General features: G+C 40.3%; 2 protein-coding genes across 27 annotated transcripts; both read left to right on the top strand.

Moving 5' to 3' along the window:
- LOC4332328 (uncharacterized) lies at positions 1-5,139 on the top strand. 26 transcript variants are annotated; one of them, XM_066308747.1, is made up of 8 exons: positions 1-1,268; positions 1,386-1,436; positions 2,152-2,395; positions 2,486-2,580; positions 2,767-2,806; positions 2,983-3,065; positions 3,239-3,282; positions 4,819-5,139. In XM_066308747.1, the coding sequence occupies exon 1, from the start codon at positions 148-150 to the stop codon at positions 709-711; it is 564 nt and encodes a 187-aa protein (XP_066164844.1). In that variant the 5' UTR covers positions 1-147; the 3' UTR covers positions 712-1,268; positions 1,386-1,436; positions 2,152-2,395; positions 2,486-2,580; positions 2,767-2,806; positions 2,983-3,065; positions 3,239-3,282; positions 4,819-5,139. The 26 variants fall into 26 exon arrangements, with proteins under 26 accessions (XP_066164844.1, XP_066164840.1, XP_066164842.1 ...); XM_066308743.1 differs by having other exon boundaries at positions 3,161-3,282; XM_066308745.1 differs by having other exon boundaries at positions 2,755-2,806.
- Positions 5,140-8,502: 3,363 nt separating this feature from the next.
- LOC4332327 (eukaryotic translation initiation factor NCBP-like) lies at positions 8,503-12,096 on the top strand. Its single transcript, NM_001417462.1, has 6 exons — positions 8,503-8,743; positions 8,901-8,993; positions 9,085-9,189; positions 9,293-9,370; positions 11,439-11,558; positions 11,640-12,096. The coding sequence occupies exons 1-6, from the start codon at positions 8,588-8,590 to the stop codon at positions 11,769-11,771; spliced, it is 684 nt and encodes a 227-aa protein (NP_001404391.1). The 5' UTR covers positions 8,503-8,587; the 3' UTR covers positions 11,772-12,096.
- Positions 12,097-12,263: the final 167 nt, after the last annotated feature.

Genomic DNA, 12,263 nt, shown 5'->3' with positions numbered 1-12,263 from the left:
GTCGCCCTCCCCGATCCCCTTTCGCTCCCCCTTCCGATCGGCGATTTGGCGGCGGCGTTGGAGCCGTCACCGGTTTCCCCGCTCCCCCCTTCTTCTCCCTTCCCTCACGGCGGCGTCGGGGCGGATGGCGCGTTCGAGCTGACGCCGATGTCTTCCCTCCCCTTTTTTCTCCCTCTCCTCTCCCTCCTACCTCACCTTGTGGCAGCACCGCCGAGGGCAGGACGGGCGAGGCGCCCGTCGGAGCCGGCACAGGTGCTCCCTTCCTCCTTCTCCCTTCACTTGTGCCGGCGGCGGCGGTTGCGACGAGGGAGGACAGATGCGGCGCCCGTCGTTGCTGTTGTCGCCGTGTCCCCTCCCTTCTTCTCCCTCCCCTTCTGTCAGCGGCGGCAGCCTTCTCCGTTCGTCTCTCTCCTATCCGTCTCCCAGCGTCGTCGTCCTCCGGCCACCGCCGTCCTCTGCCAGCACCTCCTCCGGCCCCCTCCACTCTGCCCATCCGCTCCACTCTTCCCTCCTACCCAAATCTACGGCGCCGCTCCGTGGTCGGCAGCTCAATTCCTCGCCGGATCTGACAGTTTGACCGGTGGAGAAAGAAGAAGCGGGCGGCCCGCGAGGATGGAGGAAGCGGATTGGCAGAAGTTGGCCGTTGAGATCTCCATCAAACCTGTCCCCTTCAAGCATCCGGGTCCGACGTCCTCTGCGCATGGTCTGTGACAGCTTGGTATAATGAAGAATTAGAAAGGATTCAGTTCTCTCCTTCCTGTTCTATTCTTTCAGCAATGGTTTAGGTCAACACAAAAAATTTGGTCGAGTTAAGCAACAAAGGTTCAGGGCCTGTTCACTTTGATGCCATTTTCAACCTTACCAAATTTTGGTAACTTATATAAGAAATCTTGCCAGTTGCCAAAATTTTGGCATAGTTGCCAAAATTTCGGCAATGTCAAAATTTGGTAAGGATTTTTTTGGCATCAAAGTGAACATGCCCTCAGTTCTTATCCTTCCAGTTCTCCTTTTGTCTTGAATGTTCTTGAAGAAGCTATAAGTGGAACAGATACATTGAGATCACTCCCAGTTGGATCATCAGCACCAGGAAAGGTTCCGCCACTACCAGTTTTATGATCTTGTTTATAATGGGATGGCTACCACATATATTTTTCTATTTATAGGCTGACAAGAAGTGTGCTCTTTTTTATGGTGTAACAATAAGTGAAGAACAAGCTCGGTCAGGCATTGTAGTCAGAGTCAACTCAGCCGCACAAAGTGAATTTAAGGTATGATGTTGATTATTCCTTCGGTTGCTCTGGAATTGAAGCTTTTATGTTCTGCATCTCTTTTGAATTTTGGAATATTATTTATAATTCTCTCAATTGCCAAATATTTATCTACAGCTACTTTTCTTCGAACAAGAATTTGATGGAGGTTATGGACTAGCTCTGCAGGTACTTTTGAGTTTCATGGTTGATGTGTTCTGTGGTTTTGTAATCATTTGCCATGGATTACCACATGCCAATCTTTTATGTTTTTTATGAATGAATAGTGGAAAGACTGGAGGAGTCTCAAAATAACTTAAAGGGAAATTGAATTTGTCATCACCATCACAAGTCTATTTTTCAATAGAAACTTAAAGATGTAGATGTGCTAAAGCAAATGCGACCATTAGCCTGTCACCTCCAAAGCAACTAATCCTGACCTCCTGTCATCAACTGACAACCCTCCTCCCTGTAACAATCATGAAAAGAGCTGTGCCTGTGCAAAGCTCGAATTCCAGCTGAACTTGGCAAACTTGAGCTTTTTGAACTGTAAAAAATTTTATCGCGTCTAAGAATTATGTTGTATGCTTTATTTTTATTCTGTGCAATTGTTGACCAAATTTTGCATATAGAAATCTTGCCAACAACAATCTTCAAGGTCCTATTCCTGCAAACATGTTCTTGCACTGCTCTAAACAAATTTAGCCTGTTGTGATGCAATTCTTTGTTCTGAAACAGAGTGAAACACAAATTCATCTAAAACCAGCATAAAAAAGGAATTTCATTAAGTCCATGCATGTTTCCTACATTCATAAAGAAAAAGCAGGGTTGATTTTCTTTAGAATGGATACAACCTACGTTGATTGTATTACATAAGTTTCAAAATTGCAAACACTACTTTCAGGCATCCAAGCTGAGGTGAATCACATGAGACAAAATGGCAGTCTTGCTTTCAATGAAAGCCTTGTTGCTGGTATATTTCTTCATTTTGCCGGTGCAAGACCCACACTGGTCTTCCAGACCACGGAATGGTAGTGCATCAATAGGGCTGCAGCAGGGTGACACACCAGCACCACGGTTATTGGATTCAGGAGTTGCCAAGGAGCAGCAATTAAATGATTAGCTTCCACCTTTAATTTTGCTGGCAGGTAGTCTGTCAAGGGCTTCTTTTTTCCAATTATGGCAATGTAGCTATTCTTATCAATTCCTCCCCTTTCTGCTATTGCCTGGTTGTGCAGGTACCTAGATTCAATGCAAGGGTCAGGGTGTTATCCCAGGCTTCATGGACAACTCCGTCGCCTTGAGGAAATAAGCCTCCTCCGTCCCTCCATATGTATTTCCTCCTCTGCTCTGTACTGCTTTGCTCTGCCTCATGCTTGCTGTCATGTGGATGTGCTGCTGCTGACCAATACTAGCTTATTGAAGTTTTCCCTTTTTGTTCATGCCGTTGCATTGCCTCTGAATCTTACCTTTTTTGCGGGGCCTCTGAATCTTACTTACTTTTCAGTGCTATATACAGATTCAGTTACAAGACACATAGTCCCTGGAGATGAAACAAGGTGTTTAGTGCGTATTACATTACCAGTTAGGATTTACATAGCATCATTCACACCTGATTAGCATAAGTTCCAGATAATATTTTATTATCCCCTTTGATGTTTAAGATGGTTGCCTCTTCAGTATCACATCTGGATCCATAGCAATTTCATTTCTATCGCTTTACTTCTCCGTGCAGGGAAAATAGACTGCACCAAGCATCAGTTAAGGTACATTCAGCATAAGAGAGTTAAGCCCGCTACCTAGCCGAAAAAACCGAAGGTGGGGCTCTTTGTTGCCAACATATTGTGACTGCTTTCGATTTTGGTGCAGTAGTTTTGGTTAGTGACTATTATATCATTTTTTCTTAAAATAAGGTCCCACATTATGGCTAGGTGTTGCCGCGAGGGCTGTGAATGTTCTTTACTTCTGATTAAAGTGAAGTATTTGTGTAGGTGATGACAAAAGCTACAATTATTCAGGGCTGTCATTCTCTCCTGTAGGTGATCTATTATGCAATTTACTATTTGCTGTAATGTTACAGTGTCACTGCTCTCACTCTGCTTTTGAAAGCAATATGTCAATAATGGATTACATAAGGAAAGGTTTATTGCATCTGTCAGCTAACATTTCTTACGGTGTTAGGGCCCTTTTGATTCTTAGGAGTGGCAAAGAATTTTATGGGATTCAAATTCCAACATATTTTTCTTCCTATGTTTCCCTTTGGCTTATAGGACTATGTTCCTATGCTTCACTTTCATGGGAAAAATACCAAGAGGTATAACCTCTTTGTAAATTTTCCTTTGTTTTTCCTATGGCACTATCGAAGGGCTCCTATTATCTTTTCCTGTGTTTTTATTCCTGTAGAATTAAAGAAGCACACCACTTTTATTCCTGGGTTTTTCCTATTCGTGTGCTTTGCCTATCCTGTGAATCAAAGGGGCTTTAAGATGCTATGCCGCTATGCCATAAGCCACCCTTACTTGTGTTATGACCTACTACTTCCTACTAGCAGTACATTTTTGTATCCATATGGATCTTTTCTTCATGATGGTTGTCTCTACTTAAAGCTATGCATTATTCATACATGAAGATTAAGTGAAAAACAAGCCACTCCCAACTTAACTTTTGTTTGATGGATATGCTAGATAGAAACCTAGGTGTATGTTCTTGGTCTCTTAGGTCATTGTGTCACACAATGTTGTTTGTTGATGAGCTCCCTATATATATTGTTAGGTCAATTATGTTGCCCAACAAGTTTTTTGTGCTAATGTGAGGTTACTAGGCTCAACAGTCCTTAGATATACGGATTCGGTTTGGTTATGGTGACAGTTCGGTTTTGGATGATTGGATTGTTTTATTTTTTCATAAGCCCAACAATATGATATAAAATAATGTTATTTAATATGTGAAGATTAGTGGCCATACAGAAACGCGTGCCAAAACAACATATTTTCTAAAACTGAATTGTCCTCCTATGAATTACATTCAATTTCTCTTCCTTACACGTGGGGTTTTATGTGTGCTCAGTGACTACCCCGTAGCAAGGTATACTTGCTGATCCATATGTATCTTTGCTAAACAGTACTATGTATGGTGGTTTAATTTTAATGGTTGCAAATCTTGGTTTCCCTGTAAGTAGCTAGCTAGCATGATTTTTTTTTCAGTCATAGTTTACTCTTTTAACGGGCAACTTGTTTATAAACAAACAGCTCACGGGATGTTGGCCTTATGTCATTCTAGAGCACTTTTCAGAGTTTAATATGACACAAAGGCTTTCCAAACGATGGCGATGCCTACGGATAATCATTTTCCTGCTGCTCTTACATATTTATATATATTATATATTCTTTTATTTACTTATTTATTTTGACTGATAAGAGCTGGAGACTGCTATATTTCATAATGAATATTCTTCTTTTATGTTTAATCCACTTAGTTTGGTGCTCCCACTCTTCAGTCGGTGCTGCTTTATAACGAAACTATTATGTGCATTATATCGTCCGACATAAGTATAACCATTTCATGTTTGCAGGACCAAAGCTGCCATTCATACTGCTGTGCTTTTGTTGTGGATTGAACTAGCAGGAGAGAAGAATACACATGAACTTATAAATGGACCATTTCCTGTAGGCAGCTACTTTATTTGTCCTGTATATTAGTGTGTTGTTTTTTAATCAATGTAAATGATCACTGACGGAGTACATGTATATGCATTAATCACCTAATCGTTCTGTAATATTTTCTGTTTAATTTTTTTTGCTGCGCGCCGTAGCGCGCAAACCCTTTCTAGTACTCTAAAAAAAAGGGCAATAATAGTTAATCCGTCACCCTTAATGTACTTTAATATTACAAATTAGTGGTCCATCTATATATGATTCTCTCTTGTTTTATTTTGATAAACAAGTTTACTGTGCAAAGATATTCACAAATGTGAAAATGTTCAAAAAACGTCAGAATTAACTTGTTTCAAGCAATATTCGAGCACACAGGCTTTTTTTTTTATCTGTAGTGAAGCACTGATATTTGCCCCTTTTTTTTCCTTAAGGACTATAGAGGAAAACTTCGACCTAACTTGATTGGAGAGTTTTTCCAACGATGGATACTTGGATAGGGAGCTAGTTGCTTATCCACAGGAGCCTTTGTCTATGCGTGAATCCAGTTCTGTAGTCAAAGAACAGCGCACGCGAAGTGCTTATTTCTGTAGTCAAAGAACAGCGCACGCGAAGTTCATAAGCACGTTGCACGCAATGTATGAAGAAATGGGCTATATTCATGGAAGAAAAGATGACCATTAATGTGTCGTTTGCAAGAAGCGTACAGGGTGAATTGTCACTCGAATTTAAAGCTCGCATTGGCAGGTCAATTACTACAGTAAGCTAGAGGTGCCTCTCTCGTTCTTCACCGTAGATTCACATATGTACAACAGTGATTGGCATGACACATAATTATATCAAGACCTAGGATGTTTAGCTTCCAAAACAAAAATTTTTACGTTGTATATACATAGAGTATTAAATGTAGGAAAAAAAACAAATTACACAAATTGCGTGTAAATTACGAGACGAATCTTTTAAACCTAATTCTGTCATGATTTTATAATATGGTGCTACATTAAACATTTTCTAATGACAGAATAATTAGGCTTAATAAATTCGTCTCGTAGTTTCCTGGCGGAATCTGTAATTTTATTTTGTTATTAGACTACCTTTAATACTTCAAATGTGTCCATATATCCGATGTGACAATCAAACCCAAAAGTTTTCCCCAACTAAACAAGGCCCTATAATAAATTCATTCATATTATATAGGTGTTTTTACCTCTAAATTAAGAAGTGCACCTGACCACGTGGAACTATATATACAGTAACCTGTATTGACTCTAAGGCTTACATTACCGTCGGTAACCACGCAGTGACCGTCCTTACCGCGGAGGTACGGTAATAGAAATACCGCGGTAACCTCCTTAAATTTAAATAAATTAAAAAATAATTTAAATTTTTGATAAATTTTGCATGATTTTTCACGGTTACCGTGCGGTAGCCGTGCTTACCGCCGGGGCGCGGTAACTCGGCCCCAGCGGTTTGGGAAACCCTGATTGACTCCACATGATTGTCAAACATTGTGAATCCGGCCGTATACACCAACAATATAATACTATGATTGTCGAAATGAAACATATACGTTTAAAACCATGCTTGTAAAGAAATCTATCTTTATGATGTTATGTTTTAGAAAGTTTGAACTATTTCCCTGAACATGCAGAATGTGACCTTTCAAACATGAATGCCACTCCTAATGTGCCTGGGTTTTACAATATCATGCGATTACTTCTCTTAGTTTTTTAGATCTCTTTCTGTTAGTAATTTCTTGGTTTTTAGTAACCATGATATTGTTGAGTAGGGTAACCCCTCCCCAAAAGATAAGGGAACCCTAGTTGTGTTAGCATGTTCTCGTGTATAGAGTTTGTTCCATAAAATTGAAAGCGTAAAATTTATGTCAAGTAATAACTTACATGTAAGATGTACATACACACCACATGTAACCGCGAATAATCCTTAGCACATGTTTAAAGAAACGGAGTCTAGCGGTAAATCCTTGACTAAATATTTTCATGTTCATATTTTCTCTGTTTCATAATGTAAGTCATTCTAGTATTACCTACATACATACATATAGATGTTAATGAATCTAGACAAAGACATATGTCTTGATTCATTAACATATATATGAATGTGTACAATGCTAGAATGACTTATATTATGAAACGGAGGGTGTATATCTTAAGTCATGACAAGGATCCATTTTGATGCTTGTACTCTGGCAACTCGAACCTCCATTGGAAAACAACACTATCCAATACTGCGTACCAAGCAATGAAAAACGTAACTTAGTCGAGTGACACTTTGTAGAGAAAAAAATATCAAGATAATATAAAACCATTTTTGTTGCATTTTCATTCCGACAATTTGTTGTGAAATATCCACAGTGGACCAGCTACCTATAAGATGTTTAACAATTGCTACATCTATTGATTTTCACCGAGACGCCTATAAATTGGGTGCCCGATTTTTTTTAAAAAAATAAAAAATCAGGCACTATTTTACTAAGTAGACCGAAAATGTTTCACTAAGTAGATTAAAAATATTTTAATCTTGTAAAAGACTGAAATACAACCAAATCACCTCATGAAACATTTTGCTACAACGTATGAAACAACGGTTTCTAAAAAAATAGGCGTTGTTTTACCCTATATAAAAACAATGTTTCAGCAAATAGTGAAAGAATGTTTCAATTTTTTAAAAAAGTGAAATACAGTCAGATCGCTAGATGAAACAATTTGGTTCAACGTATGCAACAAACGATTTAAAGCCATTTCAACACTTAAACCCTGTGTACATCAATAACCATGTGTCCATCAAGATGAAATTATTAAAACATTATAAAAAATCCACTGCAACATTTCATCCATACATAGTGAAACATCGCGAGTACACTAGCTGAAACATTGTCGGTGGAAAAAAAATGAAATGGATCCCCCCTAATAGGATGTTTCTGTTATATCCGGGCAGATGTTGCAACGGAGCGCGCGTGGTGGAAGCAACACGCGCGCGCGGGAGGCGTCCGAGCTATAAAACTAATATCGCGTAAAAGCATTTGAAATATAAAATAAGAGTACAATTTTTTTACACACACATGTACTTGTGAATGTAAGTAATTATCGGTTATCCTTTAAAATTAGATAATCTAAGAAATGTCATTGACAAATGTCAAAATACAAGAAATGCCATCGTATGAATAATTTTGTCCCAAAAATGCCATTGCCGTTAGGGTTCCTCTATCCCATGCTGTTAAGTGATATAGGATGAACAATATATTTAACGACACGAGATGTGCGGAACTCTAACGACGATGTTATTTTTAGAATAAAGTCGTTCGTACGATGGCAAACTCACGCTTGTCGATGATATTTCTTAAATTTGGACGCTTGTTAATGACATTTCTTAAATTGTCTCTTAAAATTAAAATGCTCTCTACAAAATTCCACGGAGGCACAGAGCGAGACGACAACCATGACATTTTAGCGAGTTCAGTCCATCAAACAAAAAAAAAAAGAAAAGACAAACACCGTTTACTCCTGAAAAAGCCCAAAAGGCCGAAACCCACAAGCCCAGTAGGCCACTTTCCGATATTTCCGCGTCCCCCACGAGTTCCATTCCCAGTTCCCAACTCCCATCAACCATCCTTCTCGACTCCACTGACCAAACACCCCAGCGGACCAAATCGCCGCAGCAGGGCGCGCCATGGAGCCGGCGGCGGAGAAGAGGGAGGCCGAGCAGGAGGAGCTGCAGCAGCAGCACGACGAGCCCGCCGTCCCTTCCGCCGACGACGACGAGGCTGAGGCGGAGGAGAACGAGCGCCGCAACCGCGAGCTCAAGGCCGGCTTCCATCCCCTTAGGGTAAGTACTCCTCCGCCGCCGCTAGATCCAGCTTCTATTTCCCTCCCGGAAAGAGGAAAAGTTGTTTCTCCAGCGCGCCTGGAGGTTGAGATCGAGTAGATAGATGTATGTAAGTAACCCGTGTTCCTTTGTTTTTTTTTTACCTGTGCACCCGCAGCGTAGATTCGTGCTATGGTACACGCGCCGGACTCCTGGGGCGAGGTCGCAGTCCTACGAGGACAACATCAAGAAGATCGTCGACTTCAGCACTGTACGTCACCGCGAATTTCTTTTGGTGGGGATTCTCTAATTTCAGGGCTGCAGATTGGATTGCTGATGCTGTTTGGGTGTCCTGTATGTAGGTTGAGTCGTTCTGGGTTTGCTACTGCCACCTCACGCGGCCGGTTAGCCTGCCGAGCCCCACCGACCTGCATCTTTTCAAGGAGGGCATCCGGCCCCTCTGGGAGGTACTCCTCAGTAGTCAGTAAACCGTGTTGTTCTATGTGGTTGTGTTTTGTTTAGAGTTATCTCTGTTATGCTTCTAGTTGTTGACGGAGTTTGGTTGAGCAGGATCCCGCAAATAGGAGCGGTGGCAAGTGGATCATAAGGTTTAAGAAGACCGTCTCTGGTCGTTTCTGGGAGGATTTGGTAAATACATCTGCACTTTACTGTATATGCATTCGGGTTCTCAGGAGACTAGTAATTTAGTAAGTGCATGTCTGTGGTGACAGATGCGAAATAATATACCGATATATACAGTAGTGAAATAGTTATCCACATGTTTTGAAAACTATATAGATGACAGCATGAGATTAGCCAAAACACACACACATGGATAGGGTTATTTTTCCTACAAAAATATGCTGCAATTATCTCATGCATATCCACAGATATCTATGTTATAGTCACAGAATGTTTTGATGGGGGATGGGTGTGGAACATGCCATCATTGCCCAACTCTTTTCCGAGGAGTGAAAAGATGACTCTTAGGATTGATCATGTGCAAGCTTATTTGTAAGCACCTACGTATCACCGCATTACAATGACGCTGCTTAATTTATGCAATTTTGAAGTGGCCTAGTTCTACAAACCTAATATTGCTTGGTTTACAAATATAAAGTATCTGTCTTTTACCATGCCAACTTCACATGGCTACAATGCCAATGCATGATGAGCAATAAGGCCATGGCATAAAAATCATAGGATGGCCATGCAATGGGCCCATATATCCTGTAGCAGGCCAAACCTTAAATCAAATAGCCCTAAATGACACAAGAGGTTGTGCTGGTACTGTTTGTTCATGTCAATATTGTGACATTGCATTGTTTCCATGTTCCAAGACATGATATTTTAGCTTGGAAGATGTGTTTGCCACATTGGGTTTTAGCCATACTTTTTTCTGTCACTATTTCAGTTGCCATGCCTGCTCAGCATTGGTACCACATTCACGCTGCCTTTTTCTTTTGTTCCATTCTCATTTTCATTTGTTCCTTTTCTTTTCCTGCTATTCTGTTCTATCTATTGTTCCTCCTTGATCTCCGTTGTTGTGATGGTCAATTTGGTGTATTCTGAAATCATTAAGGGCCCATTTGAATCACTAGAATGAAAAAAAAAGGAGGAATAGGAAAAACATAGGATTTGGACAGGAATACAAGTGTAAAACAGAGGATTGCAAAACACAGGAAAAATATAGGAATGACCGTTTGATTGGATCGCAGGAAAAACATAGGAATTTGAGGAGAGAAAGACAAAGGATTCTTTTCATGAGGTTCTACCTCATGTTAAGGCCCCCTTTGGTTCAAAGGAAATTCATAGGAATTTTAGAGAATTTTATTCCTATAGGAATTTTTCCTATATAGCCCTTTGAATCAAAGGAATGGATCTTATGGAATCCATGAAATTCCTATGGATTGCCTAATGCCATGCAAGTTTTGGAGGAATTCTAACATGAGGTAAAACCTCTTGGAAACTTTCCTTTGAGTCTTTATCTCTCCTCTAATTCCTGTGTTTTTCCTGCGGTCTAATCAAACGACCATTCCTGTGTTTTTCCTGTGTTTTGCAATCCTCTGTTTTACACTTACATTCCTATCAAAATCCTGCGTTTTTCCTATTCCTATGTTTTCTCATTCCTGCGATTCCAAGGGGCCCTAAATTTCCTCCAAAACTTGTATGGGAACATGCATTCCATAGGAATTTCGTAGGATTTATTCCTTTTATTCAAAGGTTATATAGGAAAAAAAATCCTATAGGAATGAAACCCTCTGAAATTCCTATAAATTTCCTTTGAATCAAAGGGCCCGACTTTCATAGGAATCATTGTCACATCACAGTATGGTACACAACTATATTTAGGTCTATGCCAGATACTGTATAACCTTTAGCATCTTCAAACCTTTTCTGATGGCTTGTTTCATGCCATGATCTGGGACTAGCATGTTCCACATTCAGTTTTCTTTACCTTCGCAGAAGTCACCTTGAGAATGATTTCAAACTGCTAAATGGTTCTTTCAAGGTTCCAATGACTAATGATGCATGAGACCAGCCATATGCATGTAAAAGTTTTCAGAATAATATGTACTTTTCTCAGGAGGCTTGTCCAGTTCTGCTATTAACTTGTAGATGCTCTTCAATGCTTCACCAAACTGTTCTTTATGGTGCACATGTATGGTAGCTTGAATTTTAGTAACTCCTTTTGCTTATTGTGCTTATATCTCAGGTGTTGGTGCTAGTGGGTGATCAACTTGATTATAGTGATGATGTTTGTGGCGTTGTACTCAGTGTTCGTTTCAATGAGGACATTCTAAGTGTCTGGAACCGTAATGCATCTGACCACCAGGTTTGGGACAACACAAATGCTACAATAGCTATTATGTTTGAACTCTAGACTTGTACTCACTTTCTTTCTTCTGTCGTGCAGGCTGTGATGACATTAAGAGATTCAATTAAGAGGCATCTGAAGCTGCCACACAGCTATCTGATGGAGTACAAACCACATGATGCTTCACTGCGGGATAACTCATCTTACAGGAACACGTGGTTGAGAGGATAAGCTCCATGGTCACATATTTAGCTGTTATCTTCCTCTAAACTATCGCCTCGTGGATTTCTTTTGAACCTGTGCTTGCATGGGACTAAACCTTGCTATGTGTTGTGCATCCAAACTCTGTTATGCTATGGACAATCAAAATGCCCAGAATTATCGTGATGCCTTATTGTTATACTGTCATGGTTGGTTCGTTTTAACAACCTATTTATAGGCAGAATTGATCCAACATGATAAGCTGGAAATAGTGGAATAGGCCCTGTCTCTCTAGTGATATATATAATTTCTTATCAACAGACGATGGAAGTGACATAAAATAGTTTCTGATTGCACTCTCTCTCTCAAAAAAAAATCTGATTACAGTTTTCTTCACAAAATCAAGAGAGACATGAAAACGAGTATCAAATAATCTGCCGCGTGTCAGCAGAGACTCGAGACGCGAGTGTCCGTCTCCTCGGCCTCCAGGCTCCAGCATCCCGTTCCGCCCTCTGACCGCGG

Source organism: Oryza sativa, chromosome 3 (genome assembly GCF_034140825.1).
Source record: "Oryza sativa Japonica Group chromosome 3, ASM3414082v1".
NCBI classification, from domain to species: domain Eukaryota; kingdom Viridiplantae; phylum Streptophyta; class Magnoliopsida; order Poales; family Poaceae; genus Oryza; species Oryza sativa.
The sequence above is the reverse complement of the archived record's forward strand: the minus strand, read 5'-3'. Positions and strand labels throughout refer to the sequence as shown.